The sequence below is a fragment of the Bombus pascuorum genome, chromosome 11 (assembly GCF_905332965.1).
Source record: "Bombus pascuorum chromosome 11, iyBomPasc1.1, whole genome shotgun sequence".
Lineage (NCBI taxonomy): Eukaryota > Metazoa > Arthropoda > Insecta > Hymenoptera > Apidae > Bombus > Bombus pascuorum.
In genome coordinates, this window is record NC_083498.1 from 3320935 (window position 1) to 3340866 (window position 19932).

At 29.2% G+C, this 19932-nt stretch overlaps 8 protein-coding genes across 10 annotated transcripts in view; 4 read left to right on the plus strand and 4 right to left on the minus strand.

Annotated features, from left to right (window-relative positions):
- LOC132912153 (prefoldin subunit 6) overlaps positions 1-12650 on the plus strand; it is a 107490-nt gene extending 94840 nt beyond the window's left edge. Inside the window, exons 1-4 of one of the 2 annotated variants that reach the window (XM_060969317.1) lie at positions 11541-11749; positions 11957-12026; positions 12126-12321; positions 12386-12650. In XM_060969317.1, coding sequence (XP_060825300.1) covers positions 11747-11749; positions 11957-12026; positions 12126-12321; positions 12386-12515 — 399 coding nt within the window. In that variant the 5' untranslated portion in view covers positions 11541-11746 and the 3' untranslated portion in view covers positions 12516-12650. Of the gene's footprint in view, positions 1-11540; positions 11750-11956; positions 12027-12125; positions 12322-12385 lie in introns of those variants that run through there. The other variant, XM_060969318.1, reaches the window with a different exon arrangement.
- LOC132912151 (splicing regulator RBM11) lies at positions 7-2314 on the plus strand. Its single transcript, XM_060969313.1, has 2 exons — positions 7-196; positions 1396-2314. The coding sequence occupies exons 1-2, from the start codon at positions 113-115 to the stop codon at positions 1897-1899; spliced, it is 588 nt and encodes a 195-aa protein (XP_060825296.1). The 5' UTR covers positions 7-112; the 3' UTR covers positions 1900-2314.
- LOC132912127 (alcohol dehydrogenase [acceptor]-like) lies at positions 2130-4988 on the minus strand. Of its 2 annotated transcripts, none has more exons than XM_060969264.1 (11): positions 4572-4988; positions 4220-4419; positions 4034-4145; positions 3833-3967; positions 3660-3775; positions 3428-3595; positions 3191-3344; positions 2958-3100; positions 2707-2884; positions 2429-2633; positions 2130-2357 (listed from the first exon to the last, which is right to left on the minus strand). In XM_060969264.1, exons 1-11 carry the CDS (start codon positions 4723-4725, stop codon positions 2165-2167), a joined length of 1758 nt encoding a protein of 585 aa, XP_060825247.1. In that variant the 5' UTR covers positions 4726-4988; the 3' UTR covers positions 2130-2164. The 2 variants fall into 2 exon arrangements, with proteins under 2 accessions (XP_060825247.1, XP_060825246.1); XM_060969263.1 differs by having other exon boundaries at positions 2958-3118; positions 4572-4987.
- Positions 5000-8246, minus strand: LOC132912131 (serine/threonine-protein kinase grp). Its single transcript, XM_060969282.1, has 8 exons — positions 7957-8246; positions 7729-7876; positions 7354-7577; positions 6951-7271; positions 6454-6657; positions 5589-5836; positions 5359-5493; positions 5000-5268 (listed from the first exon to the last, which is right to left on the minus strand). The coding sequence occupies exons 2-8, from the start codon at positions 7788-7790 to the stop codon at positions 5050-5052; spliced, it is 1413 nt and encodes a 470-aa protein (XP_060825265.1). The 5' UTR covers positions 7791-7876; positions 7957-8246; the 3' UTR covers positions 5000-5049.
- LOC132912359 (splicing factor 3A subunit 3) lies at positions 8654-10434 on the minus strand. Its single transcript, XM_060969756.1, has 2 exons — positions 10136-10434; positions 8654-10077 (listed from the first exon to the last, which is right to left on the minus strand). Exons 1-2 carry the CDS (start codon positions 10346-10348, stop codon positions 8785-8787), a joined length of 1506 nt encoding a protein of 501 aa, XP_060825739.1. The 5' UTR covers positions 10349-10434; the 3' UTR covers positions 8654-8784.
- A 228-nt stretch (positions 12651-12878) lies between the features above and the next one.
- Positions 12879-14234, plus strand: LOC132912148 (COMM domain-containing protein 2). Its single transcript, XM_060969310.1, has 5 exons — positions 12879-13095; positions 13162-13239; positions 13321-13403; positions 13480-13653; positions 13734-14234. The coding sequence occupies exons 1-5, from the start codon at positions 13029-13031 to the stop codon at positions 13938-13940; spliced, it is 609 nt and encodes a 202-aa protein (XP_060825293.1). The 5' UTR covers positions 12879-13028; the 3' UTR covers positions 13941-14234.
- A 76-nt stretch (positions 14235-14310) lies between these two features.
- On the plus strand, positions 14311-16660 carry LOC132912136 (rhodopsin-like). The gene is made up of 8 exons (XM_060969299.1): positions 14311-14563; positions 14639-14877; positions 14949-15055; positions 15143-15249; positions 15337-15484; positions 15562-15672; positions 15744-15910; positions 16005-16660. The coding sequence occupies exons 1-8, from the start codon at positions 14388-14390 to the stop codon at positions 16117-16119; spliced, it is 1170 nt and encodes a 389-aa protein (XP_060825282.1). The 5' UTR covers positions 14311-14387; the 3' UTR covers positions 16120-16660.
- LOC132912139 (rhodopsin, long-wavelength) lies at positions 16253-18907 on the minus strand. The gene is made up of 6 exons (XM_060969301.1): positions 18743-18907; positions 18159-18490; positions 17648-17895; positions 17294-17552; positions 17045-17211; positions 16253-16974 (listed from the first exon to the last, which is right to left on the minus strand). Exons 2-6 carry the CDS (start codon positions 18480-18482, stop codon positions 16839-16841), a joined length of 1134 nt encoding a protein of 377 aa, XP_060825284.1. The 5' UTR covers positions 18483-18490; positions 18743-18907; the 3' UTR covers positions 16253-16838.
- Between the last annotated feature and the right edge of the window lie 1025 nt (positions 18908-19932).

The following is a 19932-nucleotide window of genomic DNA, read 5'->3' on the forward strand; positions in this document are numbered from 1 at the left end:
AACTAGAACACGTTTACCATACTGCGTAACATATTTCGTTTAATTATTGTTGAAATTATTTTTGTGATTTTAGTAAATTTTGATTAATCGATTTCTACCTTATAATAGCAATATGAGTGAAGATATGAAAACTCTTTGGTGTGGAAATTTAAGCGATAGAGTAACGGAAGAAATTTTATACGAATTATTTTTACAGGTTTGTATATTCACGTATCCATCGAAAAAAATAATTCAGAAGACATTTCCCAATAGTATTTAGTAAATAACAACAAATTTCTAAGTCATGGGCAATAGTTTTATACTGACTTCACATACGCTTTTAAGTGTGATTTGATACTATGTGACAACGTAATTAACCTAAATTATGTATAGAGTGTTTCACGCAACTATTTCAGGTTATAACTCTGTTACAACTACAGTTATAGAAAGATTTCAGAGAAAAATGAATGGTTACATCCGTAAGATTCCTCCCGTCATTCTACGTTAAAAAGTATTGAGATACAATGGTGGAAAAATGATTAATTATCTAGATACGTTAACCGTTTGAGACCCAAGCAGTGCGATCGCGCTGTTTAGATTTTGTGTTGAAAAGTCCCAGTACATTTGAACGCTACAGACGACTAACGATGTTTTGTATTTTATTGTTATCTTCTCAATAATTTCTATTGAACAAAACTTGAAATATTTATAAACTAATAGTACTAATATAGATATATTTTTATATATATATAACTATATATATATTCTATTCTATTCTATTATATATAACTAATATAGATGTATTTCTTAAAGTAACTAATCTGACGAGCGCTATCGTGCCGCTTGTTTCTCTTCGCAATCGATCAAGACAAGCACTATCGCTCTGTTCGGGATTTTTTGATCTTGCTTTTTCTATGATCCCTAGGACTCAAACGGTTAATTTTAATTTTGCAAAATTTATCACATGTAAGACTAAAAAAAAAATAGAAGTATTGCGTCACGTCTTTCCTTGTTTTTCATATTATATGCTACAAAATTACATATAAAATATCTTAACTAATTAGTTTTCTATCATGTTACTCTAATATTTTTTTCACAGAATAACAAGAAGAATCTATCTACAAAAAAAAATATGCATTTCCATTTAGAAAAATAATACAATTTTTTATTGCACATACACCATTGCACTTCTACAGATTCTTTGAATCATTCATCTTTCCCCTTTGACATTTTTATGCAACTGCGCTGACAACAGAGTTATGACACCAAGCAAGTGCATGGATCCAAAATATTATTTTGAAATTTCGTTGTATATTTTAATTATTTATCTAACTACAAAAATGGATGAAGCTATTACGTTGCATAGTTTATTTTTATATTTGATCTTTGACAAAAGTATTTTTTTCAATTTTGTAGGCTGGCCCTGTACAAAACGTCACTATTCCTAAAGATCGTAATGGCAAACAAAGACCATTTGGATTTGTAACATATAAACATGTTAATTCTGTATTATATGCTTTAGAACTATTCAATGGTACATCTCTATTTAATCGTACTCTTAATATAAGCCATCGGAAAAATGTAGAATTACCACAAATAAACTACTCACAGGACAATTTTATAAATTTCAATAATTGGCTTCAGTTAGGCCAGGAAATGATCTTAGGAAATGATATATCTTATTTAAAAGAAGATTCACGTGGAACAAATATGATATTAAACTCAGATTTTCAGATGAAAGAGACAAACAATTGTTCTCATAAGAATGATAGAAGATCTCAACGGGCACATCCTTATCATAGAGATCAACATAAACATAGCAGTCATCATATGGACCATAGCTCTTCTAGAAATCGTAACAGTCATAATAGTAATCACTATTCCAAACAAAATTATAAAAATAGCAGACGTACTTATTAATATTTCATAAAACACAAATACAAATAACTTTCATTATTTACAAATAATAACAAATCTCATTTGTTTATAAAAAAAGATGGAAAATTTTTTACAATCTTAGGTCTAATTTACTAAACTAAAAAATATATAATATACACTTTATAGTAGAATTTCCTTGATGTCAAATGTTAGACAATAATATAAGATGTACTTCTTATGATTTAGTTTTATTTACTTAAATTAAATTAAAATTAGTATTCAATAAAAGAATTATATTTGTCATATATTAATCATTAGGTATATAATAATAATTATATAATTTATGACATTCTGTATGATTAGTGTAAACTTTTGTATTATGTTTAATTATATGTGCAGCTTTTTCGGCTATCATTATAACTGCAGCATTAATATTACCACTTGGTAAAACCGGCAATACAGATGCATCAACTACATATAAATTTTTTGTACCATAAACCCTATAAAAAGTAATTTACATAACGTTTATATAAAGTAAAGAACTGTTTTATGTGGGAAATGAATAACTTACTTAAACATTTCATCAACAACATCACCTATTCGACATGTACCGGCAGGATGATATGAAGTTAAAGTTAAATGTTGTATGTAACATTCCCAATATTTTGTGCTGTCAAATATTTCATTTTCACAACCAGGGTAATGTTTTTTATAAATAGCTGCACCAACACTTTTCATTGCGTTGGTTTCAATAAGTTTTTTTACAAACTGCAACCCTGAAAAATTGAATACCTGTGTAATATTATTATAAATAGCATATATGTAACAGTAATTAATCAAATATGATACCATCTATAAGAGTTGCAATATCATCTTTATTTGACAAATATTTTGGATCAATTAAAGGTGGGTCAAGAAAGTTATTACTACTCAATTTGATTTCTCCTTTGCTTTTTGGATGTAATAACACTGGAGCAATTGTTATTGTGTTTTTATCTGAATTAGGAGCAAAGTATTCTTTATATACCTATAAAATTAGTATTCAGTTATATTAATCAGTACTATAAGAAATTTATGTAATAGATTTTTATGTAATATACTTTTTCAGAAATTCCCATAGCTTCTTTTAAAACAACACCATTATCTTTTGATAGCCCAAGTGGCATTACCATTATTTGTAAATCTGGTATATTTGATTTATTTTTATGAGTAGAACTATGAAATGTTCCCAAAACTTCAACTCCTGAAAATGTCCAAGGTCCTAACATAAAACACATAAAGGTACAATATAAATAGTGACAATTGAAAATTTTTAATTTTCAATAAATTTTACCTTTTCCAAAAAAAAAGTAATTTAATGCTGATATTGGATTTAAAGTATTAGCCATACTAAGACTTATGCTAGTATTAAGCATAACTAGATCAATTCCAGTAAGGACATGATCAACTAAATGTTGACCAACTGGTAAATCATTAATAACATTTATCTGAAAATAACATAGCCTATTACTTATTATATATTATTACGAAAAAAAAATATAAAATCCGATATTCAATAAACAAATTTTACTTTTAAATTTTCCAAGTGTTTTTTTGGTCCAATACCAGACAACATTAATAATTTCGGAGTACCAATTGCACCAGCACACAGAATAACACCTCTTTTTGAAATTGCTTTAAATGTTTTATTCAATGCAATAAACTGCACTCCTATTGCTCTGTTCGATTCCATTAATACCTTAAAACGATTGATATTGATAATTCCAAATTTAGAAGGATTATAAATTTGATTCTAAACATACTTTTTCCACATGAGCATGAGTAATAATGGACAATTTAGTTTTCAGATACTCGTACAATAATTTGTCTGTACTCCACCGTTTTCCATTTTCCATAGATAATTGTGCTTTCATGAAACCTAAATCAATAAAACGATAAAATTATACATTTCTATTACTTCTTTATTAATAATTACCAGTTTTTAAATTATCATTGATGTTGCCAATGTCTTGATGTAATTCTTGCAATCCTTTTAAAATTATGTCGGCAAGACCAGTGTTCCATCCTAAATCAATTATATGCATTGGGCCATCATTTCCTTTAATAGGTTCTGAAAATATTTTCAAACTATAATAACAATAGTAAATGCAAAATACTAATAAGCCCTGGTAATTACCAATAAAATCTGGAAACCAATCCTTATAATCTAAAGGATGTCCTCTTACGTAGAGCATATAATTTAATCTACTAGTTCCACCAAGGATTTTACCCATTGGCCATTTGCTTTGCTATTAGTAATTGTTATAAATTCTTAATAATATATTTTATTTAATATCATATTATGATTAATTATATAGTATACATTGTTCTTTAAACCCTTGCACGCATTCTGTTGTGGTACAGTGATGTATTGCCAATCATATGGAGTGTTTTGAATGAGAGGAGCTAACAATGGAATATCTAAGAAAGGTGGTGCAGCTCCTCCAGCTTCAAGTAATAATATTGTATATCCATCTTCTGCTAATCTTTTAGTTAAAACTGCACCTGCAGTACCAGCTCCAACTGAATTAAAAAATCATAATTTTAACTTGTACAATACAATTTTGATTAGATTTATTTTCGTTTAATTTATTTTATGCATATATGCATGATTATATTTAGTATGTTTAGTATAAAACGTATACAAAAAAGATATATATTTATACGTTACTTACCAATAATAAAATCATACAATTGAAAATCATGAATGTCATTAAAGAACCACTGTTTATAAATATCAAAAATATATATAACATTGAGATAGTTAGAGAACATAAATACAATTAAACTAGTAACTGTAAATATAATAAAGTGTAAAAATAAGAACATTATAATGACGCTTAAAAATTGAGGTTAGGGAACATTTGGAATGTTTTCTCTCGATATAATGTGTAGTTTTTAAGGGAATGAAGCAACAAAATTATTGTTAAGCAAAAATATACAAAACATAATAATTCATAAAAATGTACATAAAAATCGTTTGTTTATATCTTTCATTGTTAATATTAGAAACTACGTTACTGTGTGACAAGATAGATGTGCGATAGATGTCGAGAGAAATTACAAATTTGCATAACATATAAAACGGGATAAAGAAGATAAGTTTTAAAAGAGTATAAGAGAATTTATTACAAAATTTGATTGTATACAATATTAAGGCATGCATTCAGTTGCCACAGCAATTGGCCATGTAATAGGACCTTTTAATATGATTTCTTCTAATAAAGATTTAATTTTTACAAATATTCGTTTAAATTCTAGACCACAGCCTTTAGACAAACGAAAATCAACTAATATCTTTCCATCCATTTCAAACACATTTACTTTAAAGACTAAAGGCATCTTTCTTCTATCATTTGCTGTTACAGTAATCTGCAAAAAGATAATTATGTAAATTAGTAATTATTTATAATTGGTATCTCAATACATAACTTCAATTTAAATGATAATTTTATAACTTACTGTGCCAAAATTATTAATACGACACGTATAATTTTCATTTTTTAAATAATTTAGTAAACGTTTTACAGTTGTTTCCAGGTCTGTTTTAACAAAAAATCTTGTCATACGTCGCACTAACCGTTGGAAAGTATTTTGCTGTAAATGTAAAATCAAATTATAGATGACGAAATATAAATTTTAAGTAGTTTTAATGTTTATACATTAGCAATTCTAACAAAAAGATACATTACCTGACTTGTTTGAGTAAATTGTTTATTTTGTACTTGTGTGCATAACAATAAATCTTCTATATGCGCGGGTTGTGAGAACGAAAATCCAGGTCGTTCTTCCAAATTAATTTCTACTGGATTAGCATTTTCTATCCCAGGCAATTCAGGTTGTGATAAACAGAATCTTGTTAAGTTTTCATGTTCTATTGCTTGTCTTCTGTTTTCAAAATCTGTTTCGTCAGATCTAATGTATCCTTCTACAATTCCAGCTATTATACAGAAATTTAATAATTTTATTGACTATCATTTTTATATTTATTTATAATTTATATGCTATTCGAAATTGTATTATAAAAATACAAAGAAAAATAAATTGATACATTCACTTCCTATATATAAAAATTCTATACATAAAAAACTGTTTTATCTAGAATTTATATATATGTATGTATATATATGTATATATATTACACACATACACATCAGTAGTTAATATTTTATTTGGATGCATACTGCCAGTGCTCTTTGCTTTGGTAATCTAGCTTTATGATCCTTAATTAAAATCATAGAGCTGTATTACCAAAGTAAAGGCAAAAGCTTTGATTATCTTGAATAATTACAATATTGACTGCATTTTATTGTGTATATTTAATGTTTAGTAATAATAAAAATAAAGCTATTACCTACTTACTTTTTATGCCAAAAGTTGTATTCAATATCCACTCAGTTAGGTACCAAGTTGCTTTGAGTAATTTAATGTGTACTCAGAGTCACTCAGTACCTGACTAAGTAAATATTTGTTTGATCATACCCATAGCAGACCTTTTTAGAAAATGTTATATATTATAAAATAAAATATTTTGTGTATGCACAAATTGACGCATACCTTCCTGGAATTTCTTGACGAACCATCTATGTTGCTTAATATCCTTTATAGTATATCTGGTTATTGGTGAGTGCATAAGAACATTTTTTAACAGAGACAATGAAGAATTATCCAATTTTTTCCATGGTGTAAGAGACATATATTTTCCATCTCTCCATGCCATATACTCTGGACAGTCTGCCAAGGACTGATCCCAAGGCAGTTCTATAGTTCAGATACGGACCAGTTAAAAACTAAGAAATGTAAGTTATGCATTAGAATTAAACCATTACACTACAGATTACAGAGGTCTGCATTTTACAAATCATTATAGATTATTGTTTATATCAGCAATTTACATAATATATTTATAATTATATTTATAGAATTTAATGTTTTGAACTTGTTTATGTTAGTTAATTAGACATATTTACATGTTAGTATCTACTGAAATTTACCATTCAGACAAAATTAGTTTTTTACAATAATTTTAAAACAAATTTTGCTATAAAGATTACCTCCACTCAGTAAAGCTACAAGAATTATACCACATGACCATATATCAGCTGGTTCTGCATGATAGGCACACAATAATACTTCTGGAGCAACATATGGTAATGTTCCACATCTCTTTTCTAAACAACGTTCTTTGCCTTGTAAACGATATATTGTTGCCAAACCAAAATCAGAAACTTTCAAATTATCATGTTCATCTAATAACAAATTTTCAGGCTTCAAGTCCCTGTGTGCAATACCTTTGCTGTGCAGATACTCGATAGCAGAAATTAATTGTTTGAAATACTTTTGTGCTTCCCAAATTGGCATACCAATATCTGGTTCTATTTTAAATTAAAAAAAAGTTTCATTAACATTATTGCAATTTTTGGAATTTTATTTCACATAAACAATATAATATTTTACCAATTCTATCAAAAAGTTCTCCACCTGATGCATATTCTAAAAATATATATTCCATAGTAGGTTCACTACGCTTTCCAAAATATTGTATAATATTAGGATTAGAGAGCATACGGTGAATTGTAGTTTCTTTACGAACAGTTTGATGAGCATCTGGATGCTTTTCTAAATCTACCATCTTCATAGCAACAGCCTCACCTGTAGTCTTATTTATAACCAATTTTACTCTGAAAATAAAAATAAAATTTAATGATAGTAACAATTTTTAATAGTAAGAATAGTTTTAATAAAATAAATATTTAATTTTTTAAAACAAAAACTTTTTATTAATCTGAAACAAGAATTATTTTAGTATGAATTTAAAATATAGGAACTTACTCGCCAAAAGCCCCTTCTCCTAGAGTGTGTCCAAATATCCAACCATCTACAAACTCCGTCATTCTGCCTCAGCATGCCTCTTTACGATAATAGCAAAAATCTTTGTTCTCTAATATTCCCTCACAAACCGATCATATAACGTGATTACCTCATCCATAAAAAGAATAATTGTTAAAATAAGTGACACAAAATAACGTAATAGTAACTTTGTTTCAATAAAATGCTCACATCATATATCATTTTTTGCAAAAACGGTCGGTCTCTCGAAGCACGTGGTTTTAATCATACCGATGAAATATCGTGCTTTCGATCGAACCGAACGTGATATAATAACAAGTTACATTTAAAAGTATACGTTCATAGAATTGTTTAATTTTTTTTTTAATCGTGCTTTATTAATTTTGCTAATAATATAATCGCGGAACGAATTGACAAAGTAAATTAAAATATTTTCTTAAGATCGCAAAACTTACTGTTGCGAAGCACGTTATAGGGTAATATGGTATTCATCTCTAGAACGATGAAGCTTGTACTCTAGAATATCTAGGTATAAAATTACTGCATTCCCATTGGTCGAAGAAATATGTAAAGAACCTTAAAGTCCCTGTAATAATTTTACCATAGAGGAATATAAGTTTCAAAATTAGTAATAAAAGGAAATGAAAATTTGAATTTGGCTTAAAATTTAAATACATTGTACCGCTTCCAAGACTTCAGAAAAAAATTTATAATAAAATATTTTGATATTTTCGTTAATTTAATTTTGAATCATCTTCACAATTCTTACTCAATAATTTTATTATAAAATGAGTTTTTGTTAAATTGATATTTCCGTTTAAATAATCTAATATGAATAAATTACATATGTACATCGAACTTTACTAATAACAAATATGTAGCTCAAAAATGCGTTTCTTTGAGTTCCTATAAATCTTTATTAAATTGACTTTAATATACATAATATTACAAATAATATAGTGTGAATTAAAATAGACACATAATAAATATACAATAGAAATGTGTGTGTATGGAGCATTGTAATACGACAAAATATTGTTATAAAAGACCTTGTCTTTTTAGATCCTCATATGTTTTACGATTAACAACATTTCCAAGAGAATCTTCAAATTCTTCTTCTTGTTCTGGTTGCCAACGTTCTGCTTGTTTCTGAGCTTTTAATTTTTCCCATAGAGCTAAAGCATCTTCTATTTGTGTCACATTAGCAAAATGTGCAGTATTTGGAATACCAAGGCAACGCATACCATGTGCATGCCTCCACTCTGCAAAGTGTCTTTGGAAAGCTTTTGGTCCTTTATATGTAAAATTCCCACATATTTCACAATTATAACTAATATTCAAGCCATGTAATTTGTATAACCAATATGGTATAGGTTTACCATCCCAACCAAGTGGGAGGTTTTTAGGATTATAAGGTACTTCATTGTCATCTTCTTCTTCTGACTCACTAGCGCTAGCTTCAGCATCGGAATCTCCTCTCTCACCTTCTGTTCTAGCTTGTTTTCTCTGAACATTTTCTTTTGTGCCTACACGTTGAGTTGATACCAATTCTGCAAGTTTGTAAACCTGTGCTTCAAAATGTGCAATCTCTTTTTGTTTCTCAGAATTTCTTCCTTTTCCAGACTTTCTATTTCTGTTATTTTTAGCTAATAAATTTGGATCCAAAGATGCTTCACCTTTTGTACTAAAAAGCCTTTGAGCTCTCTCTTCCAATGTACCGCCACACTTTAAACCCAAAGCCATTAATGCAGACTTTAATCTGTCTAAGCCAAGAGATGCAAGCTCCTCCCACGAGGAAAAGGCAGAAAGTTCTAAATGAGCCCCTACATGGGTTAAAGCACTACCAGTTTCCTTTGGCCATCCTGGAAATGTATTGTTCTCCCATTGTGTTTCAAACTCGTTATTTGCTTCTTCCAACTCTGCATTTATGTCAAGTAAAGGTCTAACTCTACTTAAATAATCAGTTAGATATTCTAATAGAGATTCCATGTATTTTTGATATTCAGCATTTTTCCTTTCTCTTGGTATGTCAAATAAATGATCAAAAGTGGATAGATATGTAATATAATCTATTTTTTCTATGCCTTTAAGGTTGATATATTTTTCATAACATTCATGGAGATCAAGATATTTCCCATAACCTTCTTCATCTGTAAATTCGACAAGATTTGAAAGTTCCTCTGTTGGGTTTTCCCTCATTTTGGCTAGTTCTTCGAATTCCACAGACATTGGAATACTTATTTCGTTAGGATGTCGACGATAAAATTCTTTTATAGATTTTAATCTTGAATAAAATTCGGAAAACTCATTTGGCCCAGAAAGTGCTTGCACCTAAGTAATAAAAATTTGATTATTAAATTGTAAATAAATTATAAGATATCTAACTTACTTCTTCTTTTCTTTGTCCATCTTTATCTTCATACAAATCTTGCAAATGTGATGTACTATCCATGTACTGATCGAGCAGCATTTTTAACCGATGCTCCGAATTTATACTTTCTCTATGTCCTGGCTTTTTGTAAAGCATTTCTTTGACCATCGCGTCCATTAATCTTTCTCTTTCTTCATGATAACGTCGTTGTTGTTCTAATATTGTTTCCATTTTTTCGAGTCGTATGCAAACAACACTTCCAAGCTTTTTCTCGACAATTGTCGATTACATACAAATTATAGTATAATTCAATATAGACATCATATCATGGTGAAAAATTTATACTATTAACTGTGTCACCATCTAGCGAACATTATAGAAGACTATATAGTGTTATGAACTGGTTTTGGCATGTGGCTCCCTCTAGCGTGAATATTTTGTATGATAATAAGGTAAGTTCTAGTGCTGCGAATTTAACTGTACAGCAGCGCAGCCGAGGCAACGAACAAAGGTTATTTAACAAATTAATTGATTAAATGTTAAAATTATTTATCAGTAACAACTGCGTTCACTCTCAAATTTCGTATTTACTTTCGTTACCATAGGAAAAAATTGCCAAGGTATAAATCGCTCCCCTTCTAATATTGTAAACTCCAATCAAATTAATGTTTATTAGCACTAGTTAATAAGAATTTGTCTTATTAGATAAAAAATAAATCGTAGATTGTCATATAAATTCGAGCAGATAAATGGATTACTCTGCGACCCAAAAACGTGACATTCGTTAGAATTGTTGAATATTTACAACCGTGTAACCATGCCAAATTTGCCAAAATCTTGAAAAGGCCACGCAACAAACATAAAATATATAATATAATATATTATATATTATATAATTATAAATAAACAATAGAATCGAAAAAATATATTTGGAACATTATACAATTGACTGTTTTATGAACAAAATATAAGATGGTGTTGTATTCACCTCACATAAAATTGACTTTACTTATTATATTTTGTTGGCATTTTTAAAAAATTCATATCAATTCTTTAATCACATAAATATCAAATTTCATCAAATCAGATATTAAAATTACATTCTCTCTTACATCTTTGAAAAAAAACTTGATTAATAATTGTAATAATCACGCTGTTTTTTTTAAAAAAGGAAAAGATTATTTATTTTTTATGAAGTTTAGAATTTCATTACTCGGATCTTAAATTTTAAATTAGGTTTTCGAGAGATCGATAAATTGAACTGTTTTATTGAATTTCTCCATTTTTCTAATTTTTTCGTGTTTTATAAAAATTTTCTATTTTTTAAACATAAAAAATTATATCGTTTCTAATAAAGCTAATTCATATGGCAATCAAAACGTTATTAAATAACTTCATATAGTTGATTTTTATTCCTAATTTGTACATCCCTAGGACTGTGATTATGCATGTGTCATATGGCCGTATGCATTTAAATTAGTAGAAGAGTTGAAACAAAATAGATTAAAGAAATTTAATTAAAAAGAATATCTGTTTATATATAAAATTTCTTATTTCTTTTATCCTTTATTAGTAAATATTTGTCGCATAGTTAGTCAGAAAACGTGTTACAGAATATTACTATCTTAAATGGTACGATACATTTAAAATACGAAATTAAGATTTAAGACAATTGTAATTTGCAACCTGTATATCCAAAAAATGTGTGTTCATTTTTTTTTTTTTTTGTAGTAAAGTGTATTTAATATTTGAAATATAATAAGATATTTGTGCTTTATGGAACCTAACCTCATTATCGTATAACGTTTCTTTATTGTTCTTAATATATTTCTTTTCCAGACAAATATGACGGAAGAAATTCAAAAAAATTTAAAAACAGAAATAGACAAGTACAAACAGGTTCAAAAAGGTATTCTTAATTTCTGTACATATATCATATTTTATGTGATATATCATGTAATTGCAATTAATTAAATATCCTGTTACACATAGATTCTGTTTGTATCAGATTACCACAAAGCACTGAATCAAAGACAACAGCTGGATGGACAATTAAATGAGAATATTGCCGTCAAGAAAGAATTAGATCTTTTGAAATCAGAGGATGACGTTTTCAAATTAATTGGACCTGTTCTCATTAAGCAAGATGTAGAAGAAGCAAAACAGAACGTTGCTAAACGAATGGAATATATCTCTTCTGAATTGTAAGTGACCAGATATAAGAATATCATATATATAAGATCAAGAATAATTATTTTATAATTTTAGGAAAAGAGTGGAAGAATTAATAACGACATTAGATAAGAAACAAGATACACATCGTGAAACATTGGAGAAATATCAGCAGATGTTTCAACAAGCTCAAGTGAAAGCATCCCTCTCTCAACCTAAAGCATAATTTTATACATGAAAAAAAATTATATGTTGCCGCTTGTTATGTCAATATCATAAAAGAAAAAAGATCATATAACCATAAATGTCACTATTTCTATTTCTGATTAAATTTGTTAATAAATTTCTCGTGAAGCTTTTACATTATTCTATGTATACAACTGTGTTTACAATTATTTTAAAGCTTGAAAATAATGTAATGATGTTAAAGAAATATTAAAATTATTTAACCTAACTTTACTTGTGTTTATACTGAATACTTATTCGGCGAGGTATATTCCTATATATATTGCAAAATTTAATACAGACAAAATTTATAACATATTTTTGATATGAACAGATATGAATGGAAAATTCAGTACTTTTTATATCCCAAGAATACAAACATAGTGTACGTTCTACATTCGTAAATATGGCGATTCTTCTATCGCTTGCAAGTTTTGCGATTGACAACTCCGTCATTCACATATCAAATTTAACGTAAATAATTATATAGTATTATTTTTAATAAAATAAAATAATGTTATTAACATTAAAACCAGATCATAAAAAACATGTATTACTTCTTTTAGGACATACACCGCAAGGTATGTAAAATTATTTTTATTGCTGATTTACTTCGTTATAAAATAATAATCACGTATCTTTTCCAGTTTTACAAGATTTTTGCAAATTAGCACTAGATTATTTGCAAAAAGGGCCAAATATTAAATTATATAACGCAGCAGCTCGTAAGTAAACACATTTTTACTTATTTGTATGAAATAATTAAAAAGAAGGTTTAGTGTTAAAAATTTAATTGTTTTTTCCAGAGAAATTGGATGTTGAAGTAAGTGTAATTAAGAATTCAGTGGAAGGACTTGTTAACTTATTAATAGAGAGTTGTAGATATAAGGTAACAAATTTTATTAATTTATTTTTATTTTTCTTAATTCATAAAATATTATTTAACTAATATTTAATTTTTCCAGCTAAATTCCGAGGACTTTAGAGATTCAATAATATCTTTAGGTTTTTCGGAACAACAAGAAGTTATATTAAGCAAATTATATAATGTTAAAAAAGATGAAATATTGGATACACTCAGAGATATTGGATTTAAGTTGCCAGAATACCATGATATGGAATGGAGATTTGAAGTCCAGGTATTATATTATTTCATCCTTGAACTCTGCATCTTTAATATATCATATTTTTATATTATATGTAATGTATTTTTTCATAGATTGCTTCAAGAGCATTATTGAAACAAGTTGCTCCTCTCATTACTTTGGATTTATCTATAAAGGATCCTGGCAAGGATGAAAACATTGAGCATGTATTACTTCAAACTGACCCTGTTAATTTATCACACATAACACAACAATTAGAAGAGGCTCTTCAAGAAGGTTACAGTCAACACATTCGTAGACTTTCAAGAGCAATAAAATGATTACATTGTAATATAATTATATTTTATGCAATAAAATATATAAATTATATACATAGAATATATTTAAGTCACTTTTTTTTTAGCTGTATATTATAATAAGACATCATGTATTAACTGAATCTATATTGATTATTCCAATTTATGCTTAAGAGCATATGTAAAGTTTCACTTTGATTAGATTATCCTAAATTTAAAATGACGGTGATGTTCATACATCATACTATCCTAAAACCTTTGTAAGAGCAATATAAATGCATTTATTAAGGCTATAGATAAATTCATTTAAATATTTTATTGGATGACTTTATTGGATCTTACGATATCAAGCATATAAAAGAAGAGTAGTTTACTTGTAGTTGCAGTTGTAATATGTGAACAGTTAAAAGAAATATGTTGCGCAAAATTATATTTTAGTGTGAATTTAAATTCAGTTTGTAAAGCCAGTTTATGATGTATACATTCAATGCAACAACTCCTTGTATCATTGGAGCCATGCCTCCAAATATTTCCATTTTAACAACTACTATAGAACCTCATTTTGCAAGGCAAATAATGCATTTCAATAATCAAACAGTTGTTAGTAAAGTGCCTGAAGAGATGTTACATTTAATTGATACATATTGGTAATTAGCATATTTGTTATTTTTAATAGCAATGAAATGCATGTTGATATTATTTTATTAAATTTTGAAATATAGGTATCAGTTTCCTCCATTGGATCCATTATGGCATAAAGTCTTAGGTTTAGTTATGATAGTATTAGGTATTATGGGATGGTGTGGAAATGGTGTAGTGGTTTATATATTTATAATGACACCATCCCTAAGAACACCAAGTAATCTTCTTGTAGTAAACCTTGCCTTTTCCGATTTCATTATGATGGGTTTCATGTGTCCACCTATGGTAATTTGCTGCTTTTATGAAACATGGGTTCTTGGTAAGAAATTTTTATCATATAGTTTCAGAAAACAATTTTACGAAACTTTATGTTTTAAAACTTTTATTTAGGCCCCTTAATGTGTGATATTTATGCAATGGTTGGATCATTATGTGGATGCGCTTCTATATGGACCATGACAGCTATTGCTTTAGATAGATATAATGTTATAGTGAAGGTATACATGCACATGTACACATATATAAATAGGTATGTTAATAATTACAATAAGAATAATATGATAAAGAAAGTGGAATATTCTTAGGGGATGTCCGGAACACCTCTTACGATCAAAAGATCCATAATTCAAATTTTGGGTATCTGGTCTTTTGGTTTAATATGGACAATCTTACCTTTAGTAGGGTGGAATAGGTAATATCTTGATTATAAAAATGCATCTCCTATATATGTAAACTAGTGAGTATGCTTAATTATTAACATACCGAACTTATCAATTAGATATGTTCCAGAGGGTAATATGACAGCATGTGGAACAGATTACCTTACACAAGATTGGGTTTCCAAGTCGTATATATTAGTTTATTCTTTTTTTGTCTATTACACTCCATTATTCACCATTATTTATAGCTATTATTTTATTGTTTCAGTAAGTATGTATTTCGAAATTATGTTAATTATTAGTTGTATATGTGTAACTGTAATACATTCATTATCATTTTATAGGCTGTTGCAGCACATGAGAAAGCGATGAAAGAACAAGCAAAAAAGATGAATGTCGCTTCTTTACGATCTGGAGAAAATCAAGGTGCTAGTGCTGAAGCAAAATTAGCAAAGGTACCGCATTATGTATTTAACTTAATTAAAGTGTTAATTTTAATTCTATGAAATATAAATATATTTTTTAGGTAGCACTAACGACAATATCGCTATGGTTTATGGCATGGACACCATATCTTGTGATCAATTACATTGGAATATTTAATCGATCTCTGATCACACCCCTTTTCACAATATGGGGTTCTCTCTTTGCGAAAGCGAACGCAATATATAATCCGATCGTTTATGGAATTAGGTACGTATTTTACGAATACATTAACGCCACCTTAACAAAAAACAATGAATAAAAAAATAATGCTAACGATATATTTTATAAATATACCATATAGTCATCCAAAATACAGAGCCGCGTTAAAGGAAAAGCTACCGTTCTTAGTATGTGGCTCAACGGAAGAACAAACCGCTGGAGGGGAGAAAACTTCAGAAGCTGGTGGAAACTCATAAAATGAATCGAAAATTTGAATGTTATTTTATTTTATTGTAAATACATAGAATGTTTTGTAAATTAAGTATTATCCGAAAATTGATTTAAGAAGGGAGTGCTCGCACTTTTAAAGGAAATAATGAAATTTATAGGTACAGTTGCTTGCAGAATTTATTCGCTTTTATAAAATTAAGGTACAGATGTTCCCTTCATATTTCATGGTGAATGTGATGTGCTTACTAATCTAGTAAACATAGAGCTGTTACCTGGTGTACCAAAGTGACCATGTATATTGTTACGCAATAAATGTACAAAATTAAAATCATACCTATGAATTGATGTAAAATGATCCGCATTGTGGTGAGATGCGCATCACGCATTCAATCACAGGCGATTCAAATATTGATCATTTAATGTCGCGTATACAATGACTTCGTATACTGGAGTTGTTCCTCACCGAATTAGATGTGCCGGCCATTAGGCTATACTTTTGAATGTTTGAACATATTCGATTTAAACTGCTTTAATTTTGAATGTTTAATTGACCACATTGATAATTTTGTTATCGATAAAAAGTATTTCTTAATGTTATATCAGGTGTTAATATTTACAAATCGTGTCTGTAATAAAATTTGGTGTTATTCTTACCTAGTTAGGTATATTTTAATCTATATTCTTTTGATTGCCCGCGTCACGGTTCGAATATAAGTAAGGCGCAGCCATGGCATATATTATTGTTTTATGCATTTGATTTTTCGTTGTCTGCAACAGTAGTTGTACCAGAAACAGTAGATGTAGCGTCCGTGGGTGCTGATTCGGCAGCGCATGCCAATGATGGGAATCTTGCAAACAGCGCAGCTCGGTATTTCGGATGGCTGGAAGAGAAGAAAAGGAAGAGAAAAGTTTTAATTTCATATTGATTTAAACTTATATAAATATAGCTACCTAATTCCATAAACGATCGGATTGTAAACTGCATTGGCTTTGGCAAATAGAGAACCCCAAATTGTGTAAAGCGGACTGATCTTAACGAGACTGAAGATGCCAGACCAGTTGATGACCAGATACGGGGTCCAAGCCATGAACCATAAGGAAATTGTCATAAGGGCAACCTAGAATCATTGTAAAATATCTCGTTATAAGTAAAGAAAGTTTAAAATCAAATATTCATTACATTAGAAATTCATTACATACTTTTGCCAATTTACACTCGGCACTAGTATTTTGATTTTCAGATGATCGGAGAGAAGCTACGTTCATCTTTTTGGCTTGTTCGCGCATATTCTTCTCGTGGGCAGCTACCGCCTGGATAATGAACCAGTAACTCCAAATGATGAGGAACAGCGGGAAGAAGTAAACCCAGATGCTGTATAATAGGATGTAGGAGACAGATACTATATCTTTGCTGAAGTAATCAGTGCCACACGCGGTCATGTTACCTTCTGGTACATATCTAAAAAAGAGAATCAAGTTTCTTTACTCGTAATCAATCTTCGAATGAAATATTAATAACACTTATTAAAATATTATCGCGATCAACCGAATTACCTATTCCAGCCGAACATAGGTGCGATAGTCCAAATCAGGGAGAACAACCATATACCCAGTATACGAAGGAGAGCTCCGTTAATGGACAATGGCTTACCAGATAAACCTTTGACGATCACGTTATACCTATCGAATGCAATCATTGTCATCGTCCATATGGAGCCACATCCGAACAAGGAGCCCAACATTGCGTAGATCTGACAGAAGAGAGGCCCAAGTACCCATGTCTCGTAATAGCAATTGATCACCTGTTAAACAACAAATTATATAAAATTTATTCCATATGCTTGAGTTGCGATAATATTTTTAATGGTGATATTATCTTTAAGCCGATTGGAATTATTTCATATTATACAGTTGGAATAATATTTTTAATAGAAATATCATTTGTATAACCGATTAAGATTATTTCATATCTTAAAATGTTACAAGGATATTTTTAATCGGGATGTCACTTTTCGATTGGAATTATTTCAAGGATCGAAAAAATATAATTTGCTTTTTTACGCACCATAGGTGGAGACATACAGAACATCATAAGGAAATCGCTGATAGCAAGGTTGATTACAAACAAATTACTTGGCGTGCGAAGACTCTTCGTCGAAAGGAATATATAGACGACCATGCCATTTCCCGAAACCGAGATGAAACCAAGCAGACCTATTACAAATCCAAGGATTCCATGCCACATCGGATTTAATGGTGGAAACTGATACCAGTGGGCATCGATTAGATGGAGCATATCAGGTGGAACCCTGTCAACCACCGTTTGATTTGCAAATCTTTGGGCTCCATATGTGTAGGCTTCATAACTGGGTCCCGAAACAGAGATCATCCTTGAATCTGTAAATGTTCAAAACCCCCTTAAGACTTTCTTTCTTTCCTTTTGGTTATTTAAACATTCAAATAGTTCGAATGAATAGTTCAAAATACAAAATGTTCAACAATAGATAAAGTACAATAGACTTATCATTTCAAATCAAATTTGTCCGAGTCTGGGTTTTATCATCACTATAAATAAGCTATGAAACATTATCAGAAAATTTTAATGCACAGACTTTTCGAGAACACTTGAAATGAACGAAACACTATCACCTTTAGGCTACTTGGAGAAAATCGTGGTAAAACGAACTAATCCAAGTACACGTCTCAGTTCGATTTCGGTTGACCGCGATAGGTTTTTGAAATTTAACAGAAGGTTGTAGGTAGGCTGTTAGGTCCACTGTTGGATGCGGCTCGTGTCACCGCCGTTCGACTTTCGTTTAAATATGAACCGACTTCTTACTTCGACCCTACCATATGTACCCTTACGTTTAGTTTTCTATATGTTGTTACGATCTAAGACGGTAAACAGTCTTAAGAAGGACTTTATTAAGTTAACGAGGATTTAAGAATACCTTTGGTGTATCTTTAGTGCCACACACAGAAACCTTACAACGCTAAAGTAGGAATAGAACACGAAGAATCGCCATATCCTTTTGATACCCTTCTCCTACATCTTTTATATTCAATTTCGAACCATAATCCCTACAGTAATATCCGCTTGCATCCTTAGTTGTTTCACATACATTCAAAGAAAAAGACGAGAGACTCTTGTTCGTTCTTTCGTCTTCGTCTATTCTTTCGATTCGAAGAATGAAATACAATAATTAAGCGAATATATTAGTAAACTCGTGATTTCGGTATCTATATAAGTTTTATGTAGATTTAAACTTTAATATGGTTTCATGCTATAAGAAGCTTATTATAATAGCGTATGTAATGTACTCTTCTTCTTTTTCATTAACTTGGATCGTCACATTCTTCGAAAAACCACCCTTATGTGGTTTTCTCAAAAATTAACTTCTTCATAAATCCATATATATCATGATTATGTAATATCATTCACGTTCTTTCATAGTGCTTAAATCGAAATACAGAAATAATATAAAAATAATTATCATTATATAATCATTCATTCATGTACATATATATATCTATTTCAAATTTAAAAATACATTTCGCGGTTCAAGTTTAAATAATGAGAAATATCGAATTTAGTCACATGGTGCATAATACATATAGGTAATTTAATCTTCCCATTCTTAGGGCTAAGTTATTTATGACTCGCTGAATTTAAAATGATAACACACGCGCTGGTAGAATAGTTTATATTATCCATAAAATGACAATTGACTTAGAAACGAATTGATGATTTGATGAACAAATCAGTATCATAAAGTTCTTTGAAGAAAAAACATATATAAGATAAGAAAAAATCTTTCTTGCATTCAGTTTTATTTTCG